Source organism: Dipodomys spectabilis, unplaced genomic scaffold, assembly GCF_019054845.1.
Source record: "Dipodomys spectabilis isolate Male_0828 unplaced genomic scaffold, ASM1905484v1 ptg000009l, whole genome shotgun sequence".
NCBI classification, from domain to species: domain Eukaryota; kingdom Metazoa; phylum Chordata; class Mammalia; order Rodentia; family Heteromyidae; genus Dipodomys; species Dipodomys spectabilis.
In genome coordinates this window covers 2,033,955-2,058,404 of record NW_024870686.1, presented here as the reverse complement: position 1 = coordinate 2,058,404, position 24,450 = coordinate 2,033,955, and the positions used below count along the sequence as shown (strand labels likewise).

Below are 24,450 nucleotides of genomic sequence, written 5' to 3'. Positions count from 1 at the left end.
ACCTTCCCAGCCCCAGCTCTCAGTTTTGACTGCACTTTACAATCACCTGGAGGCCTGTTTAAAAAACAAAAACAAACAAACAAAAATCTCTAGTTCCCAAGCTCTACCACTGAATTCAGAATTTTGAACTGGATGGGATGTGGGTTGGAAAACCTCAGAATCGCTGTTCTTCAAGAGTCTCCATGGGACTCCAATGGTGCACCTCAGGCCCACTGTCTTAGAGAAGTGTTTTTCAAATAGTAGATCAGAGGCCACCTGATCCAGAACCCTGGGGGGATGATTGGAGTTTATTAAACATGTTCCACCTCAGAAAAGAAGAGGTGAATGAGATGAATCTATAGTTGGGTGGGGAGAACTTACCTGTTACTATGTTCCTCAGATCATTGTCATGCAGTCAGAAATAGGTAAGGCATACAAGGAAACCAAAAGAGCAATACAGCTCTTATCAACAAGAGAAGTAACCCATCTGCCTGGCTTATAAAGCTTGAGAAAAATGTCCCTGCCCAGTTTCACTCATTTACTATAAGACGGATGACTTTTGATCTTTTAAATCCGAGAGTATTAAATTTCAAAGAGCTTGGGAGGGTTAATAGCTTTTATTAGCTAACTTCTTTGAAAGAATTAAGTCCTTGTGAAGACAGACAGAAATAGATACATTGGAGGCAGGCATCACAAGACATGAGAGAAAGATCCAGAAAAGCCAATCTCTTCATATTTGCTTGGGTTGCCTTAGGCAGGGTGGAAATAGGAAGATGCCACTTACTTTCAACTTGAGAACTTGGTAAAACAATACAAAACATACTTTCCTGATGCCTCTCTGTGCTACCAGTTGCTCATAATAGATCATTGGTCCCTGGGATCGTGAGTGGCCTTCTGACATCAAGTGTGGTTGATTTTGAGTTCAGACAAATACTGTGGGTGTAGAAGCCCAAGTGTATTCATGTGTGTTTGTAGGTATGAGTAGGCACATTATGAGCTGGGGAAAAAAAACAAACTGATCACTGAACATGTGATCTGGACCTGTGAAGACCTTAAGGTGACAGCTGGGGATGAGTGACTCTCAGATTCTTCCAGGTCCTATGTTCATCCTATCTACTAGTTCTGGTGTACAGCACAAACAGGATCATGCCTGTCCATGTGGCAGCCCATGTGAGCTTAGTTAAAAATGCAGGTGTGAGTGTTTAAAATTAATTTCATGCTTAGTTTGTGAGTCCTGTGCCATTCTAATTTAGTTACATCTGTACTTCAGCCACAAAGCCCACAGAAGCTCTTTGTATTCCTTAGGGACTCCCGAATTTGTTTTTTTGGATGGGTGGGTTCTTACTCCTGAGCACTATGCTTAATTGCTGGATACTACAACAGAATCACTTAAAGTGTTTTAATTTGTGATTTGCCTAAAAATAAAGCCTTAACGGAATCAACATGATTGCAGAAGGCTCCCAGAGGGATCTAAAAGAGGTTGTGTAAGCTGCATGGTTAGAAGTGCATTTTACAAAATTCAGGCTGCTGCTTCTCAGTGAAAGTGGGGTTTAGTTGAAGACTACATGAATCATCACATGCAAAATCAAAGTCAATTATGATGGTAATTGAGAAACAACCTGTTCCTATATATAGCGTACTCATAATCTTCCACCAGTCCTAGTAGAGAGAATGTATCACTTGACGCCTTGGACTCAACCCTTCAAGACCAGAACCGCAAATCCAGGTTTGAGTTGCAAGGAGGTGCATAAAGAAAGTGAAGTCTGAAGATACGTGTTGGCAAATCATAATGACAAACTGGGGAAAATATGTGCAGTGCATAGCTCATGAAAGCACTTATTGTAAATGAGATAATTTAATCAATTACGTTTCCTAATGTACTAAACCGAATGTTTCATTTTCTGCTTCTGCACATCTTAAATTATCTTCAGGTGCTTTATGAGATTTAATCATAGTTAATAGAAACTTCATTACCATCAAATGTGCTTTCAATAAATGTTGTGTAACAATGTCAGGAGGTGCAGTAAAATATAGTAGGTTCTGAATGGCAAGCATGTACCCCCAGAGTCAGACTGAGAAATGGTGGTATTCCAACAATGAATGTGGTTTCTGAATAGTTGTGAGCTCCTGGGGAGAGCTGGATCCAGAAGATCACCTGACGGGTAAACTAAGAGGATTTAGCTTTCCCCTAGAAAAGAAGTCAGCCCTACACATTCTCTCTTCATTTCCTTTCCACATAGTTGCTTGGTAGTGAACAGAGATGATCAGCATGAATCCAATTAATAGTTGCAGAGTCTGCTGCCTGCAGGACATCTTCCACTAAATATCTCCCAATAACCTTAATCTCAGCTTCAAAATTGAATTGGCCTTCTCTGTCCCAGTCCCTCAACCCATTCTTCTCCCATCTTCTCTGTTTCAGTGAAACTTTTATCATCAACTCAATGCTCTGGGTGAGAATCTTGGATAGACACTCAAAACCTCTGTTTTCTTGATCTCCCTTTTTCTGCTCAATACCATACCTCATCCCACTCTGTCTCCTTCCCCCCTTGAAAACATCTCAAGGTCATCTGTCTTTTTTTCCAAGCCCACTGTACTCCAGTCTTTCTGTCCATTCATCCAGCAGTTGTCTGTTGAGTGTTTTCTGAGTGCCAAGGTGTTCAGGGGAGTGGAGAGTCAGCCCAGTCAGCTTTTTCTTCCATCGCCCTCACAGTTTCAGTGAGAGGCCATTAAGTACATAAGCAAACCAGTAAAAATTACACTATACTAAGTGCTTTGGAGTTGGTGTGAGGTGTTATGAAGATAAATAAAGTTGGACCAGGGGTGAAGGCTGGTTTCAATGGACAATTCATTGCTTTATTGTATAAGGTATAAAATTACATTCATAAAAAGGCCTGAAAAGGAGCAAAGACCCAGGGTCTGTCTTTCTGAGTACAAACCTCCAAAGGCAAAGGGAATTACGGGGTGCGGGACTATCAGCAGGAGCTTGCTCAAAGGCTCTAAGAGACACTAAGGAGGACTGCCTAGCTAGAACAAAGTGACAAGGGAAAGAACCGTAATTGCCAGGATCATACAAGTGGTGTGAGGAGGGACATGGGAAGCCATTGGGAGTCCATGACCTGATACTTTCAAGAATAAACGCTAATTGCTGTGTTGAGTGTAAACCCACAGGGAATCAGAGTAGAGGCAGAAAGATTGGTTACATGATTTGATCCATTTTAATAATAATCTATTAGGATTAGAGTAGAATAATCTCAGTGTAGACTATTGTTATAATAATCTGTAAGAATACTGAGTAATCATTGTGGCTTGAACACACACACACACACACACACACACACACACACACACACACACACACATATTACATTTGAAGGCAGAAAACGATTTGCTGGTGGATTAGGTATGGAGTATGACAGGAAGAAAAATATTATGGATGATTCCAAAATTCAGACAACACTACAGGAAGGATGGAGGTGCCAGTGTCGATAAGGTGAAATTTTTGTGTACAAGCTCTAGAGGGATAATCAGAGTTCTTTCTGAGATGCTTATTAAGTATTAAGGAGAGGTTGAATAGGCAGTTTAATATGTGAAACTGGATGGCAGGTGACTGTCCCTCTGGATGATATAAATTTGGGGCTTGTCAGAGTCAACATGATATTTAAAATCCTTCTGTTAGATGAGTTCATTGGGATGTGAATAGAGAAATTATCTGAAGACTAAGATTAGAAGATCCACAGGGCAGAAGTCACTAGAGAAGAAAAGGTAACTGCCAGAATATTAGGAGAAAATAATAGGTCCAGAGGAAAAGTTGAAAGACCCCAGTCTAAACAGGGTTTTATTATTTGCTTCACTGTATGCAGTACTTTGCTACATCACTTTATCTAGCCTCCCTAAAATGAAAATTCTCAACAAATCACTCTCCTGTTTAAAGCACTTCATTATTAACTCACTATTGTTCCTACATGAAGTCCTTAGCACACTGAAATCTGGCCCCGGCCTTCTTTTAATCTTACCAGCTTCTTTTGACCTGCTTACCCATCAGACATTTTCCTTCCTATCACCATTACTGTGCTACTAGCTTACTGATGCTTCTTAGCTACTCTGAATACCCCTTTGTGCATTTTGACATATAAGTGCTTTCTTGGTTCTACTATTCTGCCTGTAAACACTTTCACCTTAGCTAACCATTAATCTGCTTTCATGTATTCTTCCTTCAGTATTCAGCTAAGGCATCATATCTGCATGTCTTTATTCCTACTATCACCCAAGTCCAAGTTACTCACCCCTGTAATTTTCCCTCATCAAACTATTCTGCACCTCTATAGTATATCATCTCAGTAGATGCATCAGGTACTTAGTGTAGGGTTCATTCCTCATTTTATTCATTGTATTTACCCTAACGCCTAACCTAGCATATGATAGATGTTCAGAAAACGTTTGTTGAGTTGTGATGCTACGGCTTCCTGATAATTACTTCCTGAACCTTTTACTGTTAAGGTATTAAAAAAAATCTATAGCCATCTCTCTTCACTTACATGGTAGATATGCAGTGTACCTAAGTCAAAATGGAGCTAGGTTATTTGAGGGCGTAGTTGGGGGTGGGAGAAATGGGGGAGAACAATGGAAAAGATGACATCGATCAAGATGCATTGTACTCATAAATTGAGATGGTGAATTGAAATCCTTTGTACAACTACTTCAAAATAATTTTAAAGAATTTTACATCTATAAGCCAACCCAATTCATTCATGCAGTAGATATTTATGATATACTTTCCTTATTCAAATGGCCATTTGAATAGTGTGAAGGAAAAAAAAAAGAAGAATCCTCACAATTTAAATTCATAGTAGAAAATAAGTGATGGGAAAAAGGAAGTGGGGGAACAAGTTTGAGTGATCAGCTACCGTATACCTGGCTCTACAGGGAACCTGCATCCTGGCATTATTGTCAGTAGGAACAACTTGAATGTATCCCTTAAAATCTAGAAAGACGTCTCACTGAAGGAAACTTCCTTCCTCCATCTTTTCCCATTATACACTGGTTTCATGCACAATAGACTAACATTGGGTCTTTGTTCTTTATGATATTCCCTAGGTCTGGGACTGCTCAAAAGAAGTTGAAGGGGAGTGGGGTACCAGAAACTTGGACATTTTGCTTCAGGCTGTGTAGACATTGATACTTTCAACCCATAGAACTTTTTTGAGGCCATCTCTCTTAAATTCTCTACGGACTGTGGACCCTGCTAAATTCATATTAGACTATAGCATTGGTGCCCATCCTCCAGTCACTTTTATATAACACTTTCCTCCTTATTTTGTCCACCATTTTTCCTCATCCCATGATGATTATTTTCAATTACATAAGTATGGCACTTTCCACAAATTGCATGATTTGCTTTGTCCTTCACAATCATTCTTCTGTGAGTCAATTCAACCCTTACCTACGTGCAACATTTGTAATTTTCTTACCATTTTCTGTTTTATTATTATCTGATTTTTTTGGTCCATCATAAATATATGCTTTTTCTTAGTACCATTTTTGGTGATTATTCCAAGTCTGTCCTGAATGGACATAATGGGATGTTGTTCATTAAATCCCTCAGAAGTAAGCATATATCTAGAATATAGGTGGTAGACTAATGTACTCTTTGACATTAGAATAATTCAGGTTACTTGTTTTAAATGCAAATTCACAAGTCCCACCTGTGCAACTGATGGCAGTTTAGAGCTTATACAGTTTATATCTTCAGTGGTCCGAATAAGAAATTAAATAAGAGGAAATAACTTGCTCAGAGCCTGGTATTCAAATCCTAATCTTTTACCATATCCCCACTGGATAACTAAAAAGATAATTGACTCACAGTTCAAAAAGTAGTAACAGATAAAATAGTTGACTTTGGATTTAGATAAGTACTGAACAATTAAAATTTCCACATAAATATGTTTCATGTTTATCATTGGAAATACTTGTACTCAATTTATTCACTATTGATCTAAAATTTAGATTTAGTCTTACAATTTTGTTACCCAAGTCTGGCAACTTGAACCAAAAAAAGACTAAACCATATGAATATGCACTACCAAGAAATGTGTTATGAAAGGATGTCTTAATTGCTCCAGAATAGGTAGAATTGGAAAAGAATTAGAAGTCCTTACTACAAGAGGAGAAATTAAGTGGGGAAAAAAAAGATAAGAAACTTGGCTAGAGATTAAAGTCCATGTAGGTGAGAAGTAGGTATAGGCTGTGTAGAGCATGACATGTCCTGAACAGGAAAATGTTATGTCTTCCTGAGAATAGATTCAGAACAAACTTCGGTCATTGGAAGTTCTGAGAGTACCAGCATTAAAATAATGTTTTACTGGCATGTGTAAAATAGGGCAGAGTCATCCAAGACTGGTATGGGTAGAGGCAACCTGAATAAATAACTTGAGCATTCACAGGGGTGTCTTGCCTGGAAATTGAGATTCAGTAAGCACTGGAAGTCCAATCAGTGAGGCTTATGAATGTTTGGGAGAGCGATTTTGAAACAAAATCAGGAATGATTCTATATCTCCAGCCTGTTTATTGATGAGATCTTTACCAAGAGAGAAGGAGAGGGAGAAAGGGAGAGAGAAAGAGGGGGGGGGGGAAGAGGAGGAGGAAGAAAAGGAGAAGGAGAAGGAGGAGGAGAGAACGTGAGCAAGAGAGAGAGGGAGAACAAGAAGGAGAGGGAGAATTCAAGAGGAAAAAATACTTGAGAAGGGAGGAATGGCAAATCCATAAATCAGGTGACACATTTGAGATGCTAACCCAGGATGCAGGTAGATTCGTCAAGCAAGCAGGAAGGAAATGTGGGATCAGATCTTCAGTGACAATGAGATGGGAGTTGCTGATCTGAGAAGGCAGGAGCCCAGGAGTTGTTGGCACAGTCTCTGTGTGAGCTATTATCCAATTAGCTGAGACTAGAGACAGAAGGAAAAGGGCCAAGAATTGAACTTGAAAACCTGTATTTAGAACTAGGAGAATGAGGGAAGCTACTAAACAATAGGAGCAGGTCAGAGAATTGGGGAATCCAATTTAAGGGACAATTTCTTTCTAAAAGAAGTGTTGGTTCTTCCTGTCTATTGCTGCAGAGCAATGGCAAAGAATTAGAACACTATCGTGGATAAGGTTGCAGGGGAACTTAGTGAGAGATCAGGGTTTGAGCAAAGACAGACTAGAAAAGATATGATAAAGCAAAGGGAATTAAATTAACATACTGCCTGCCTGTGAACTCAGCAAGTGTGATAAAGAAGGAAAAATGTGTATATGTTTTGATAAGAAACTGAATATCCTCTGTATTTTTTTAAAAGATAACATAGTAGAACAAATGTAATATGGATTTTTTAAAGTAAAGAAAGAATGAAAATGAGTGAAGGACATGCATACTGTTATTTTTTAAAGGACTCACAGGGCACTATAAAATGATTACTAAAGTATTTTCTAATTTTGCATATGCTGCCCTTGTTTTTTATCTTAACAGTGACAACAGTTAACAGGTACTCAAGATTATGGGGTATACTTAATGTTTTAAAAATTTTTAAAGTTCTTTTTACTAATAAGAAGCTAGCCACTCAGTAGATAGATGGGCAGAAGACTACATCTTTGAGAAACTGATCAGAAAAATAAATGGAGGCAAGTATTTGGGGCAAAGGGATTTAAGAAATGAGACAGTGTTTGTAGGCAGATTGCAAGGCTCAGGTATAGAGTTTCAAACTTGAAGAGGCAAGACCAAAAGAGAATAATAAATGAGACCATGTCCCCAAAGAAGCAAGAAAGGATTGGATCAGAGAATGTCTGGCTTAAAAGAACAGCAGCTCTTCAGGGAACAGAGGAAAGGAAGAGAAAACAGAAGGATTTTGAGGTGTAGGGAGTGTGCCCACACATGATAGCCTATATCTTTTGAACAAACTAGCTAAGAAACAGGGGCTCAGAAGAAGGAAAGAGTCCAAAATAGCCATTGTGCTTTATTTTTGAAAGTATTTGTCCCTGGAGTATGAATAAAATGATGACCAAACAGCAACAAAGGCACGGGTGAGATAACACAGCATCAGGTTTTTGATAATCCCAGTCAGTTGAAACTTCCCTCAGAAAGTTGAATTACGTTGGATAGAGATGTGCAAAGACGGACACATGAAAAGGAACATTATGAGATGTCGGGTAGTGAAGTTGGCTATGTATGTAGACCTTGGCTTTGCCATTTTCTAATTGTGAAGCCTGGGGTAAGTCATTCCTTTACTGAACCAGAGTCTTTGTAAAAGGTGAAATCCAAGACCCTCTCCCCCCTCTCCCACTTCATGGATTTTTGTATGAGGATGAGACTAAAATCACATCTGTATTCCTCAGAGAGCAAGCAGGGGTTCATGTTAGTTCTTGCATTACATTGCATACTGAGAGGTAATTAGGGGGATAGTGAGGAAAGCTGTGGTTAACAGCTGGATGGGGTTAACCAGGAACATTGATTCTGCAGATAGTCCACTTGGGATTTTTTTTTTTACCTCTACTATTTAACCTTAATGAGTCTTTGGGGAAGGGAAGGTATTTTCTTTTCTTGGTTTATACATTCAAATGAGGAAGCATTTTGTTTGAAAGAGTAAATGGATTTAGTGAGTCAAAATATATAGTAAACAATGATGTCAGACCTGGCAGTTGTCATTAATTAAAACAATAAAACAACTGCACAATAGCAAAAATAAATAATAAAAAAAACTGTACAATTGCAAAGATGGAAAAATTGGAAGGAAAGATTTATTGATTGGTGACCAAGGGGGGTTAGAAAATTTGAAGGATTATAATAATATTGGAACTGGTTACCACAATTGTCCATGCTGATAATTTAAAAATTCCTTCCTGATGAACATCCCTAACAGTAACATCTGCTCTATCATATTTCAGCACACAATGAAGTGCTTTAGTGGGCCACTTCCTGTCAGCATCACTGTCCATGCTGGGGCATTGCTCCCTGGGATGGCTGTTGGTTGGTTTTCTGTGGGATTCCAACTCAGTGGTTGGCTTTTCAGTCTTCTACCTGTTGCCATTCACAGGTCTTTATGCATATTCATCATGGGGATCCCATAGTCCTTCACTGTCTCTCATACTGTCTCCATTCAATTGTTCTTGCCTTTTGTTCTGCAGTGGGAACAATGGCATTCTATAATATCTAATAGGAGTTCATAACGGTTTTAAAAAAATACTACCACCATGTTTGGAAAGGTGCTTCTATGTTCCTTTGTTAATTCTCAGTAGCTGGAGATTTTGCAAATTTGACTCCAGTCTGATATATGTTCCTAATATGGGGATTGAGGCTTCAATATGTCTTTCACCAGGGACTTAGGAAAGAAGAATATGGCAAATCAAGTGAACAGCCTTTTGCTAGAGTCCTTTGGGGACATTGGTCACTATAAATTACTGGGGGGGGGGGGGGGCTGGGAAGGTGGCTCAGTGGTAGAGTGCTTGCCTTGCATGCATGAGGCCCTGGGTTCGATTCCTCAGCACCACATAAGCAAAAAGAAAAAAGTCGGAAGTGGCACTGTGGCTCAAGTGGTAGAGCGCTAGCCTTGAGCTAAAGAGCTGAGGGACAGCACCCAGGCCCAAAGTTCAGGCCCCACGACTGGACCAAAAAAAAATTAAAAATAAATAAATAAATGACTGGGGATGGTTATAATTCATAAAGCCATCAAATTTGATTAGTACCTAGTTCTAGAACTATGAAATTCAGAGTGGCTTTGAAAGATGATTTAATCCTTCTTACCAGCTAACAACAACAACAACAAAAAAAATCTAAAACAAAATAATTACAGGCCATCATAAAGTCATTCAAGATTTTAGAGACTTTTTGAAAGGAGATATCATAATTACCCTCAGAAATACAAGTGGTTTTTGTTACAATTCTCATTGTAGTAAAGGTCATTTTACTACCTAACCAGTGTTGCAGTTGCTATAATAAATGGTCATGCATTCCTTTTCTGATCCTTGTTAGAAATAGCAGAATAATTTGTAACTAGCTTCATCATAAATGAGCAGTCATTGACTGTCTACTGTGGGTCTAATCTTTTCTTATACCAACTCTTTCTGCATTCCCACCAGTAGAAGTCACTTCATAGCCATCCTATTCCAGGCCAGATAAACCCTTAAATACTTCTCCAGGGTCCTACTTTCCAGCTCTACTCGTTTTTGCAACCTCTCTCTTAAGATGTTCTGCTCCCTCAAGCATTGAATACATTCTTAAGTTCTTTCTGATGAATTTGCAACACAACTGGTTCCTACATCAATTTGTTTGGTTATTTTTTTTGTTTGGGATTGTATGTAGCTTAGATTGTATGCAATGCATTTTTTTCTTTGACATGTTTAAGTTTTCCATGCTTTGCCTAGAACTTTTGTGACTCTTGGATAGAGGAAAAGAGACATTAAGGGAACAAGGAAGATGACAGTATTTTACAAACTTCACTTACAAAACGAAGTTGGAAAAGGATCCTGTATCCACAAGAAAAGCATAATCCCCTGTTATAGTCATGAATTCTGTTTCAGAACCACTGTGAGAAAACAAACCAACAACACTGTGAATATTTGAGAAAACAGAATTCTTTACATATGTGTGTAAATGGAAATGAAGAGAGTCTTTGCAGCAACAGTTCAACAGCAACAGTTCAAAAATCAACCTGACTGTGATTTCTTTCATACATCACTGATCAAAGTTTGAGGTCTATAAAGAGTTGTGCACAATGGTTTCCAAGGTTCCATGGGAAATTATAGAGGTATCATTTCTTGTAAAGGGCTTAAACCAGTTAAGGAAAATAAAACAACTTACTGTCCTTCAGATTACTAACAATGGAAGGTGTGAGTCATAGGAATCTCAAACCTTAGGAGTGCTACAGAACTTGTTTGCAACATTAACAGACTTTGTAGCAAAGAGTCGGCATAGGGTAGAGAGACATCTGACAGGTGGGTGTTATAGATAGGTGGGTTGTATATGACTTTCAAGATTGAGGGGTGCAATCCTCTGAACAATACACAGGGCAACAATTGGTGGGACAGCTGGCAACTGAATTTGCGATGGGTCCATGAGTAGTTTTCAGCCCTAGTCAGTCTCTGTGTTGTGTGGCACAGTTTTCTCTATCCGGTTTGATATTCTTTGGACATGAGTGTGAGCTTGAGTGGTTGAATGCCCACATATGCATGTGATGATTCTGTACCTCCAAGTGTGCCTGTGCTCACAGACACATGCACATGGCTTCCTCCTTCTCCTGTGAAGCCTGCATAGAAAAGGTACAAGTAAGGCTCAGCTCTTTGTGGGGCCAGTCTAAACACACAAGGTCCACTGCAACCTTTAGGAACACACAAGAAATCTTTAGAGGGTAAACCAGTCCATGTCCTTGGAAAGAAAGATTGGAAATCATTGGGCAGAGAGGAACAGAGGGGGAAAAAAAAAGAATGAGGTGAAGGACAAGAAAGTAGATAGAGAAAAGAAGAAAGAAAAAAGAAGAGAAAGAAGAAAGAAGCACAGTAATTCAACTTTAGAAGAATTTGAGGTAGGATAAGGGTAAGGATTTCTGATTAAATTCCTTGAGATACAAAATGTGACTCTGATTACTTTATATACTTTGAGTTATCCCTGATATGTCAGGATCTTCTCACTGTCTGTATTTTAGGCAAGCAATAAGTAGACACTGTGTGCATTCATCTATGCATCCTCATTTCAGTTGCATGGGGGCCTTCAAAAATGTTTGTTAGATCAATAAAAGTATTATACACTGAAGTTTGGAATTTCCAGGCAGATTAAGCACCCTATCTTTGTAGGAACCTTTCTCCAGTGCCTCCTAGCTTTATCCATTGTCTCCAACCCTATCCCTAACATCCTTTCTCCCATTTTAAAAAATTATAATTTGATCCTTCATCACCTTCAGACAAGTAGATTCTGCACATTTTCCTGGGGGAGAGGGGGAAACCCAGTGAGCCATAGCAAATGTTCATACCTTGACCTGAGGACACATGGGAAGTCCTTTTCTAAAATCAGGCATTATATTGGATTGGAGAGAGGTGAGAATCTGGTTATGTGACTAGCAGGATAGTGGACACAAGGTGAAATATGTTGTGTCCCTGCCTAGTGATACCTGTTTTGAGCTCAGGAATTTTGCCTTGGTTGTCCTCATAGCTTCTAGGCTTGGATGTTTTAGTTCTGGGAGGCGAGGAATGTCTTTGTCTCTGCTTTGCCAGCTCAGCTGTAGAGCAGCTGCCTTCAGTGCATTGCCTAGCTATTTCTCTGAATGTGCTCATTTGCCAAGCAGGTGTGTGCTCCCTAGATAGACCTTTACAGGCGGTAGTGTCATCAGTCAGTGGTGCCCAAGGAGCTGGGGTGGAGTAAAGAAATGGACTAATTGGGCTTGATCCAAAATTCCCTGGACTGTGCCGGGTGTCCTGGTCTGATACATCTGTTGGGTTTTGTGCCTTCTTTTTGCTCTGGTTAGCATTATTCTCAAGAAGCTCCATGGGGTAGACAGAGGGAGATAAAGGTAAGTAGATTGATGGCTGCTCTTCTCCTTTCAAATGCTGTAGGCAGATAGAGGTGCTCTTGAGATAAGTGTCAGTCACCATGCCCGTGGTTCTGGGTGGTCAGCACATTGGGCCTCATCGCCGTCACTCCTTCATTTGGACCATCAGGAAATTGGAACTAAGGTCAAAGTTTCACCCTCTTTCTCAGCACTCTGCTGAAAAATACAGAGAAAAACCTCACACTGTGTCTGCTAAACCTTTGACCTTTCGGCTACAATTCTTCCTGATGGTTGTGCTCTCTTTCGTATATTATTTTCATGTGTTTACTGCCCTATTACTGAGCTGGTTCTGCTTCATTTCCTTATTCACTCTTTAATTTGTTTGCACCTTATTTTACAGTCCACTAACTTTGTTGAAAATAAATTCACTTTACTTGTGAGGTTAGTATTACTCATTTGAAAACCTAAGTACCATATGAGGGTGTGGTGAATGCATAGTGTTATGCAATTACAAGATAAACATACGATGGGTTTATTTTATCCTTTTGGTCCAACACAGGGTGAGACATCGTAATTACTTTTGAACCCATTATGTGTACTTACCACATAATCCATCTGAAGATTAATTATGCAGTTAGCTCTTGCCATTTTCCATTTCCACACACTTTGAGATTCCACCTCTGTTAGGATTGTGTTGTCTCAGATAAATCTCCAATTCTGAGTCTTAGCCATCGTTATGGATCTGTTTCTGGGATGAACCTTACCTAGTACACACGTGGAACAGAGTGGAAAATCAGCTACAGCACATCTTGGGGTATGGGAAGGAAGACATGCACATTTTAAATCCAAACTAACGCTTTTATTTTTGCTTTGCCCATGCATTCAATAGGATGGAGTAGGAGAGGTATGGGAGAAACAGCATGTACCTTCTTAGAAACCAACCCTCTTCCACCACAAAGTGTTAGACTCTAGCATTTAATTGGTGTCAGAAAACATTTACCATGAACATTAGACCCTTCTCCACCCCAATACCAAAACCTTCAGATCTTACAGTAAAAATTCTCTCATAATGATTGTATATACCCTAAACTGGGGTTATTAGTGTTCTCTGAATCTAAATGATTGGTGTCAAAGCTCAAATTCATATTTGTCAACTCAGGCCTCCTCTTTCTTGACTCATTTGACCATGTGTTGTATTCTTTCCCTAGACTGTTCTGCATAAATGCATGTGTCCCAGGTCCTGTATGTGTAGAGCCATCACCCAGTTTTTGTCATTTGTGTGAGTCTTCTCCCTCTCATATAATACTAAAATATAAAAATACATTGCAGGTAAATATGACTTCTTAAAATAAGTTAAGGACTTGCCTGTTTTTACTGGAAAAATATGATGTTCTTTATAAAATTGATTCTCTGCAAGAGTCTATTACATGGTAAGCTACCTTAATGCAGTTAAGATATTTGACTAGCATTGCTTTGATTTATACCAGGCATTTGAGAAACATGATTATTGTGCGAATGAGAATATAACTTGTGGTGAGCTACATATGTCATCTTCTGTGAGCAGTAGCAGAAAAAATCCAATAGCATTTCATTTTGTCTCCCGGGGTGGCTCTTTGGCTCTGTGCCTGTGCTGGACACTTAGGATCTCTCTTGTGTCTTTCAGGCATTGAGAATGCCAGCGACATTGCTTTGTACTCGGGTTTGGGCGCTGCCGTCTTGGCTGTTGCAGTCCTGGTCGTTGGTGTCACCCTCTATAGACGGAGCCAGAGTGACTATGGCGTGGACGTCATCGACTCTTCTGCATTGACAGGTGGCTTCCAGACCTTCAACTTCAAAACAGTCCGTCAAGGTCAGCGGCGTAGGTCCCCCAACACCTCATCCTCAGCACCAAAGACTACACTCACACAGGAGACCCTTCATTCTCCTCAGTCCTGTGTGAAGGTAGCTGTTGGCACTGGGAGCCGCTACCAAATTATTTGTACGTATGTATCAGGACACTAGAGGCAAAAAAGCTTCCCTGACTCTGGCCTGGGTTACTGTGAGGACAAATGAGTCTCACTTCACCAGTTAGCAAGATTTTAAATGAGGCAGTTCCATCCTTGAGATATAGTGAGCTAAAGAAGTTGCTTCATCTTAACTTACTTTCTCTTTTAAGAAGACTAACTTGAGAATATATATATATATATATATATATATATATATATACACACACACACACATATATGTATGTGTATATATATATAAACTTAGGTAATTAAAATAGTGGTTATTCAAAGCTGTTGACCAAGTCCTAGAGCACAACACCCAGGTATATTTATTACACTATTTTTTTGTTTTTTTCTATTTAATGTAAGTACCAAAAAAAAAATCCCCTTAAAAGTTATAGAATGGGGTCAGTTAGCCAGGAGGAAAAAAAAAATGAAATCCCAGTCTAAATGACTCTGAGCTGTTCCAAGTCCAAGCAATCTTTTGTTGTGAAGAAAGGAAAATCTATCATGTCAAAGTACAGCAATACTCATTTTCAAAGCAGAGAGTCATTTAATTCTCTCCTATGAACCAAATCTATTCCTGAGTGCAAGGTAGGGATGAGATATACTTCATTTTAGAAAAATGAAACCATCTCTCTTCAGAGGATGAAGTTTTCTTCTTCTTCCCTCATCATCCATACCGTCTCCTCTATTTCTGTTTATTGTATGTCCATAGCTCCTATTGAACAGGTCAGGAAATTTCAGTGTTAGCATCAGTTGGCTGCTGATATGGAAACATAAACCTGCTAGAAAAGACAATTGTGAGAGAGAGACAGAGAGACAGTCAGTCATGCTTAAAAATAGACCATAAACCTGAAATAGATTTCCACAGAGTAGGCTGGGATAAGCAAGCGACCAGCGATGAGTAACTGACCCTTATCAGGCTTCAATCAGGTTGGTAGCCAACATTCTTTAATTATGGACTCTGTCATCTTCATAAATATACTGTGTGTGTGTGTGTGTGTGTGTGTGTGTGTGTGTGTGTGTGTGTGTGTGTGTGTGTGTTTAATATATATGAGCATGCTGGGAGTCAAACCTTGGTACTTGCCTCATTCATGATAGTCAAGCATTGTATCATTGAGCTACACAGCAGCCTTGTAAATATTTTTATAAACAGGCCTTCTCTATGTCTGTGCTATCTGGCTCTAGGAAATAGCACACACACACACACACACACACACACACACACACACACACACACACACACACATATAATTTTCCTTTACATTAAACTTTAGAAGGAAAATCGTGAACTAGCCATGATACTCAGAGATATGATTCTTGAGATCTCCAGGAAATTCTGTCCTAAACAGATGTGGAATATTCTTCAATCTCACTCCTTGACTGGGAAGACCACAAACAAAAGCCAGGTCATAATTCATTGCTCTCAGAATGATTCTCTTAGAAACTACATGGTACTTGAATAGGGACTACATCTTGGCCCAGCCACTACAAACATATAAGAAGCGTCATTAAGGAGCCATTAGATCTACATTATTTCATCTTGTTTGTGTGTTTTCTCAGTGACTTAGAGCATCTGAACAAGAGATGGAAAATCCAGGGTTATAGATTTCCTGCTGGCATTGTTACAAATTACAAAAATGGAAAAAACAACAGAGGCTAATACAATATGGTCTAGAACTGCAATATTTTCAAAAATGTCATACTTTAAACATTCTCGTCAGGCCTCAAAGGAAAATTATTTAATGTGGTTTAGGTTTCAACTTGAGATGTCACATTGACGGACTGATATTAGGTGGGTGGTTTGGGAGTGAGGGTTATTTTGCTATTTACTGATAACCAAGATTACTTCATCACAAGAAAATATCGCACATTATTAATTGTTGGCTGGGGAAAAAAAATGGTGAGCCCCAACAGATGACAAAGTCTAATTTCTCATGTTTTTGTACAGATTATTTTTCATTTGTTTTGTGACAGAAAAGGCACAATTGTGGGCTGTACCCCACACAGAATCTGAGTCACTCTTTGTCCCCCTGTAGAGTTGGTTTCCCCCCTGAGTGACAAGTGGTGTTCTGAGTGATGTTCAAGGAAATTGACTACTCAGCCATGGAGCTATTCATGAAATCCCATTTGCTCTGAGAACAGGTCATTTCCTTCTCCAACTCCAGAAACGGTCCAGAATTCCCCAAGTATGTTCTGGAATATGGTTGTTGTTGTTGTTGTTGTTATTGTTAAATGGCACTATCTAGTCATCATGCTGTGTCATCTCTTGCCACTTAACATGAGCAGATTTTTTTTTACTCCAAACAGGATTACAAAACACCTTTTTCCCCCTTTCTTTTAAGCTTGTCTTTGCCAGTTGAAATAATCACAGAAACAGCAATACCTGAGTTAGTGGCTTGACCCAGTGCCAGAAATAGTTGTTTTCAAATGAAGGCACATAGCTCAGAAAGAGAAGGATTTGGACCTGTGGCATTTACTGAGTTGCTGGGGAGAACCAGAACTGATCCCTGTGTGCCAGTCACTAAGGACTAGCCCTAAGGACCTGCTCAGGGTGGGTCTAGGAAGCCAGGTTTGACTGGTGCAGCTGGCTGCAGGCAGTTTGTGTACTGTCCATTCAGTGAAAGCGGCTGTAAAAGGGGAATGAGAAGTCTTCTAGTTTCTGAGTGACAGATCCTCTTTTTATTATTACTATTTTGTAACCAGGTAACTCCCTTCTCCTGAATTCTGCCATGCAACCAGACTTGACAGTGAGCCGAACATACAGCGGTCCTATCTGTCTGCAGGACCCACTGGACAAGGAACTCATGACGGAGTCCTCACTCTTCAACCCTTTGTCTGACATCAAAGTCAAAGTCCAGAGTTCATTCATGGTTTCCCTTGGAGTATCTGAGAGAGCTGAGTACCATGGCAAGAATCCCTCTGGGACTTTTCCCCATGGAAACAACCGCGGCTTTAGTACGATGCATCCCAGAAACAAAACACCCTACATACCAAACCTGTCATCACTCCCCACAAGGACAGAGCTTAGGACCACTGGTGTTTTTGGCCATCTAGGGGGACGCTTAGTAATGCCAAATACAGGTGGGTGATAAGTGTGTGTTTGTATATTTGCCAGTGCTTGTGTCCATTCTTTATATTTATGCATTTATAGCCTGTCACTATTATTTATTATCTCTTATCAGAGCAGCAAATGTTGTAGCTGTGCCAGTCTAGTTGATACACTGAGCACACCAGAACCTATGGTCAGGTTGGTTCTGCTGTGTCCATCTCAGTGTGAAATGAATGCTCTGAATTTATAATCATATTTGCTTAAAAGGTCTGGGTAATCTACAAGGCTTAAGCTTCTTTTGAAGTCATGAAACATGACAAGCACTAAGAACAATCTTTGACATAACTGACAAGGACCATGTTTGTACTCAAGGACAGTCCATGGAATGGTAGATAATTTAGTGCAAAGACAGCCAAATTTCACCAACAAAGAATCTAAATGTATTCAATTTCCATGGACCTTGCTAATAATGTTACTTCATTATGAGAAATGATGGTAGTGTTGCTCCTTGGAGTTCAAACTTTAGATAGTTTCTAAGTATCTTTTTCTCCTTTGGGTTGGAAGAGAAGAGATTTTCTTGGTGTTTTGACCTCAAGTGTTTAGCCCAGATCACTTCAAAATGATTCCCTATCTGTGAATAGGTTTGTGCCTGAGACCTGTGTGGTTGGCTACAGAGGTCAGTTTCTGGTTTGAATTGTAAGCCATAAGAATTGTAGTGTCCTGAGCAACTCAGTGTATGTGGGCTTCTAAGAAAAGCTCATTGGATCAGCAGATATTATTACACAGAAAGTCAGCATTGAAACAGGGCTCTGAGAAGTTTTTCTCAAAGGCCAAGGTATCTCATCAAATGAAATCTGTAATGGGACTCATGTAAGCCTATTATTCAAGCAAACTGACCTCCTCTAGTAGTTTAGTGACTTGAGTCTGAGCTTTACCTTAAGTTGAAGGATGTTCCTTATTCTCTCATAGATCAGTTGTGACCTTTAAAATGATTTTTTGAAACATTTTGTGCCTTAAGAACAGGCCTGCAAAGCAGCCTTGATGTTAACTGATTGTCCTGCTCCAAATCTCTGGTCCAAATTTTAGGATGTAAGAAGCATCAACACGTAACATCTCTGTGTGATGTAATTCTTCCTGTTGCTGATTGGCTGGGGGCTTTGGTTTCTGCCTCTAGAGGTATGAATATTGATAAATAGGAGGCTCAAACATGAACAGTCAGCCCTTTGTACTAATGACCCTCTATAAAAATTTATAAATTAGAAGTGTGGGTCCTAGAAAAAGAAAAATAGAAGATACAACTTCTGTCCTCCCCAAAAGAAAAATGTACACACCTGTATCAAACTAAGTCTCACACTGAGTCATAGTCCTTTCTACACAATTCTTGGCTCCCAGAAGCTTTTCTGTATTTATTGATTGAACAGGTTGAGTAATGGTCTTGCTCTCTCTTCCCTCTGTGAGTGTTTGAGTGCATGTATATGTATACACTTTTATGTATGTTTGTTTCTTGTCCAAATTGTTTCAATGCCCATCAAACAGTGCAAGATATAATCATGATGAGCCACAGATATGTTTTTCTTTCCCTTCTGACTTGAGAAACACTCATCGTAAAAATAAAAGCTTCTGATAGCATTGTTGACGATTCCCATCCAATTCCTCTGTGTGCAGATGTTTCAAAGCTCCTTACAAGAAGCCTTAGAAAACATGGAAGCAGTTCACTGAGAATCAGTTTGAGGAATACTAAATGTGGGGAACTAAAACATATTTCTTTTCTGTTAAAAAATGCAAAATATGCCTTGAGGAGCTAAAGTGTAAAGAAAGCGTGACACAGAAATTTAGATTGCTCAAATACCATCCACCCCAAATTGTCATTTGAAGAACTCAGGAATTCACTTATTATGCGAAATATGAAACAGAAAACTCAGACAGGTGATTCTGTTGTCAAATCAAATAAAAGGCTGTCATAGTAGCAGGTGGAGTTTGGAGGAAATATATTCTTCTTTAATCAGAGATAACTGGTGAATGGCATATTGGAAATGGATACTTCTTTAAGAGACCACAGGCAAAAACCTTCCCGCAGTGACTCTCATTCTTCATAATATATAACTTGTCACTAACACTAACACCCCCTTACCACCCTTGTCTCTGTGATTGACTGTCATCAGTCTCCACATGCAACTTGTATGTTTAGGCGAGAGGAGGAAAGTAGGTTTGAAAGATAATAATGCAATTTCTGATTGAAAGAGGAAAATAGTTTTAAGCTCCAATGATCTTTGTAAGATTCAAGTTGAATTTAGGAATATCATGAATAATGTTTCAATCTGAACACAAAGGATTAAGCTGATTGAAAATTAATAAGATATGATGTGCTCTGTAAACAGCATCTTCTCAAACAGTTCTTTTCTGGATCTGGGAGTAGACCACAAAGCCATGATCCTCTGCACAAAATGACATGGCTTGAGCCTGGATTGTTTAGTAAGAACGTTGAACCCAGTGCATACATTTGAATGTTCATTATGTGTTTATTGGGTTGTTATTGATATAATATTACATTTGCTTGGTGACAGGCTACTGGACTTCTTTATATGAAGAATGGAGATTGAATGTCTTTTCAGATAGTGAAGGAAAGGCAGCAGAGAAAATGCTATGTCAATCTGTGGCAAAGCTGAATGACTAGGGCAGGTATTTGAGTTAACATCCAAACTCATTGAATATCTTTAATGGTACAATCTGTGTTCAACAGCAGGAAAGGATAGAATGGAGGCCATTTCAATTGGCAGCTACATTTAAGGAACAATAGAAAATAGAAGGTGGCTTCTGATTGGAGATCCCTAAGTATAGCAATTACACTTACTATTGACATGAAGGTCCACAATGTAAATGGATCTCCTTGCTGAAAAGCTGTGAGCAAGATTTAAATGTGCCTCAATCTCGGCACTACTGAAAGATAAGATGCTGATGATAACTAGCATGTTGCTGAATAATGCTCCTAAGTGTGAGGCACAAATAACTTGTTTTTCAATGAGCCTTCTATTCCTTGACTCTATGTAGCTGTTAATAGGCTCATAGAAGAAGGGAAAAGCCTGCCATCTCTAGATTTAAATGATCGTCAGCAACCTGAAAGCTTTCTGTGTGATTAATGAAAGGAGAAATGGTGAGAGCTCTATGATTCACAAACTAGGAGGGTGCCCTGAGATTTTATTTTGTAAAGATCTTCCAATGTCTCTATTGCATTTCCTCTTATAAACAAGAAGTTACATTAAGGGAATCTCAGCTCTCTCTTAATGTCCCTTGTGACCAAAGTTAAATCTTTTTTTCACAGCATTCGATGGTAAGATGGGACATTTAACATGCACGTGATGTGGCTTTCCGTGCTCTTCCTCTCTGTTATACATATCTCACTGAAATAGGCACTGTGTTTTTTACATTTGATATTGACATGAGTGTGGTTAGATCCCCTTAATGCTTTGTAGCAAGTTTAAAACCTATTATTTACCTAATGACCTAAGAGGGTCCTAAGCTACCTTCTCTACTTTGTTTGAGAAAATGTAGTACTCTAAGGTGAACACGGTGGTATACAACTGTAATAACGGCAATGAGGAGGCAGGAGGATCATGAATTCAGACCTAGTGAATTCTAGGTCATTCTGTGCTACTAAGTTCTCAGTTACCCATCATTTCAGATACCTTTCCTGGAAATCAGTAGAGACAAAGAAAATAATAAAAATGTTAAGTTTTGGAACAGATCAACTGCTGCATTGATAAACTCTTATATTCTTAGATATATTTGATAGGTCTGGTCTTAGAGCATCCAAGTTTTAAGAAAATGAAACAATTATAAGAAAATTAAAATTATTAAAAATAACACCAATACTAATACTTTGTAGAAAATATTCCTTCCCATGTCACTGTTATTATCTTTGGTATTTTCATTTTTGTAACACTTATTTCACAAATTATCCTGAGAAGGTCCTTGTAGTGGGCATAAATAAGATGCTCAAAATAATTGGAATATCTGTAAATAACCTCTTGGCTTTTTCTGTCTTAGGGGTGAGTTTGCTTATACCACATGGTGCCATACCAGAGGAGAATTCTTGGGAGATTTATATGTCCATCAACCAAGGTGAACCAAGGTGAGAGACAGACAAAGGTGGAATATTAATAGATCTAAATTTGGGATAGAACTGTCACGGGAAATCTGAAGTTACTAAGATAATGAAACACATACGTGTACAGATAAAGTAGTGAGCCACTTGACCATATAGGGGTGACAAACTGCATGCCTGCTGCATTTCAAGATCATTGTCATCTAAACAAGAGATCACAAGTGAAAAATACAGAATAGGTAGACAGATAGTAATCAGGGTCATTCCATAACCAGTAACTACCCTCCTCATAGGAACTGACATTGCTCTCAGCCTTTTGGTACTAGACAATATGTAAATTCATCCAGTGATTGACTCCTGAGCCTTTCAAGGTCAGTAAGAAGGCCTGCTATAGAGTCTGAGAGACAATTTCCTAAACAATTTTCCTCTATGTAAAAAATAGTCTCAACTTCAATAGCTTTCGTTTCTGACAAATTTCAGCAGCATTAAATTCAATTACGTGAACAAATACAAATCTTGTCTCATACTCTTTTAATGAAAGTATTTGGTTATTTTCTTAGCGCAGCTATAATATTTGTAGAAATGTCGCCTTTCCTCCACACAAGATAAAGCTAACTCCTATTTAGAAAGCAATTTCTCTCATAAACTGGATATATACCTCTGGCATTTTTAGTCATAACATCTTGGTTGTGTAAGAATAGATTTTTGTTGTTGTTGTTAGCAAAGAATGCATGAAAGAAAACACTGGGAAGGAAAACAGCCAGAAAAACAGATGGCTTAAACAGATTTTGATAGCAATTTCTGTAAAGCCATTTGTATGTTCCTCATGGTTCTAACTTTCTGCTCTTATCAGGTTTGAGAAGAGCAGGGGAAGGAAAGGTCCACTTGGCTGCTGCTGAGTCTCCTATTGGACTCATATGTAACTATGCAGTATTGATCATGTACATTATTTTCTCAGGTACATTATTTTCTCTGGAGCTGAGGGCTTTTCCTGAACACCTGAAAGTGTTCTTCTATCTAAATAATTCCACTTGCAAAATTGGGGCTTGAACTCAAGGCCTCACAGTCTCCCATACCTTTATTTTTTCTCTCAAATCTGGCCCTCAACCACTTAAGCTATACCTCCACTTCTGTTTTTTGTTTTTTGTGGGGTTTTTTCACTCATTAATTGGAGATCAGAGTTTCATGAATTTGCTTGCCAGAGCTGGCTTTAAGCCTCTGTCCTCAGATCTGAGTTTCCTGAGTAGCTAGGATTACAGGCACCTGGCTAAAACAGCATTTTTGGTTGGTTGGTTAGTAGGTTGGTTTTACATTTGTTCTGGTTTTGTGGTACAGGGAGTAGAACCCAGGACTTCATGAAGGCTAGCCAAGCACTCTACTACTACTGAGCCGTGTCCCTGGCCCGACTCAGACAATTACAAAGAGTTATAAGGAGTTTCCGCAAAATCTTTTTAACTAAGCAGACCTAACATTGCAGTTGTTATAAGGATGGAAGTCACATGTATTTTTTATTTCTTGATTAACTTGAGAAACAATTCTTATTGGAGATGAAAGTCATGCTTAAATACAGTAAGCGTTTAAACATAGTCTACAAAACTCAAGTATAGACATCAGTGGGCATTCACAGGGAATTGGTTTCAGAATCATACAAAGATAAAAACATCCATAGATGCTTGTATCCTTCACATACAATTGTATGGAATCTATGAACCTCCTTTCTTATACCTTAAATTATCTCTTGACTACTCAGAATATGTAATACAATGTAGATGCTATATGAATATTTGTTGTACTGTTATATGGGACTCAGTTACAAGACAAAATTGTTTGTATTCAGTAACATTGCAATTCTTTTTCTTTTTTTTTTTTTGTCAGTCGTGGGGCTTGAACTCTGGGTCTGGGCGCTGTCCCTCAGTTCTTCAGCTCAAGGCGAGCGCTCTACCACTTGAGCTACAGCGCCACTTCCGGTTTTCTGGTGGTTTATTGGAGATAGGAGACTCACGGTCTCTACTGCCCGGGCTAGCTTTGAACCGCGATTCTCAGATCTCAGCCTCCTGAGTAGCTAGGATTACAGGCGTGAGCCACCAGCACCTGGCCCAATTATTTTTCAAATCTTTTTGATTTGATGTTGATTAGTTGTGCAGATGTAGGATCCAAGGATAAAGAGGGATGACTGAGAAGGAAGAAGTCCATTAATCTTCCCTCAATTTTGGCCTGCTGCCATCATCTACCTCCATATCCTATCCCTTTATGTAATCAACCTCACAAGCCTGTGTTTAACTCTTCTTCTCAAAGCCATCCCTAATACCTCCCACTGTATTACATGGCAACCAACACTGAGATACTTCACATTTTGCCAGGTACCTAATTTACAACTTATCTCTATCTCTGCCTATTAGAAGAAGCTGCCTCTTCTAAAGAGGCCAGAATCACAATTTGCCACCAGGCATCCCATATTCAAAGATTTAAATAAAATGGCTCAAAAACATTGAAAGGGAATGATCACTTGGGATAGCCTGCGATTTTTAAGATAAGAGATCTTGCCCATTCCCAAAGTCCTCAAAAGATAGGTTGACTTAATAGAGTCAAGTTTATCCATTTGTATCTAGTATTTGAGCTCATTGCTGCTGTCCAGGGAATTTGTGGGAAATAAGAAGAGGCTATCCAAAACTTTACATCTCTGAGGTATACGGTTTTTCTACCTGTTAAACCTTGGGGCAGAAGTGAAATTGTAGAAAGACCAGGCTTGCTTTCAGATTGCTGAAACATTTCTTCATGTTCTAATCTCCTGAGGAAAAGACCAATACCATGGCTGCAGGCTGT

The 24,450-nt window shown here is 39.1% G+C and overlaps 1 protein-coding gene across 6 annotated transcripts in view; it reads left to right on the top strand.

Moving 5' to 3' along the window:
* Unc5d (unc-5 netrin receptor D) overlaps nt 1-24,450 on the top strand; it is a 571,205-nt gene that overhangs the window by 487,637 nt on the left and 59,118 nt on the right. For 3 of the 6 annotated variants that reach the window (XM_042701474.1, XM_042701476.1, XM_042701460.1), the window contains 3 exons: nt 14,149-14,334; nt 17,180-17,557; nt 21,570-21,654. In XM_042701474.1, coding sequence (XP_042557408.1) covers nt 14,149-14,334; nt 17,180-17,557; nt 21,570-21,654 — 649 coding nt within the window. Of the gene's footprint in view, nt 1-13,374; nt 13,390-14,148; nt 14,335-17,179; nt 17,558-21,569; nt 21,655-24,450 lie in introns of all 6 variants that reach the window. The other 3 variants (XM_042701473.1, XM_042701466.1, XM_042701450.1) reach the window with 2 other exon arrangements.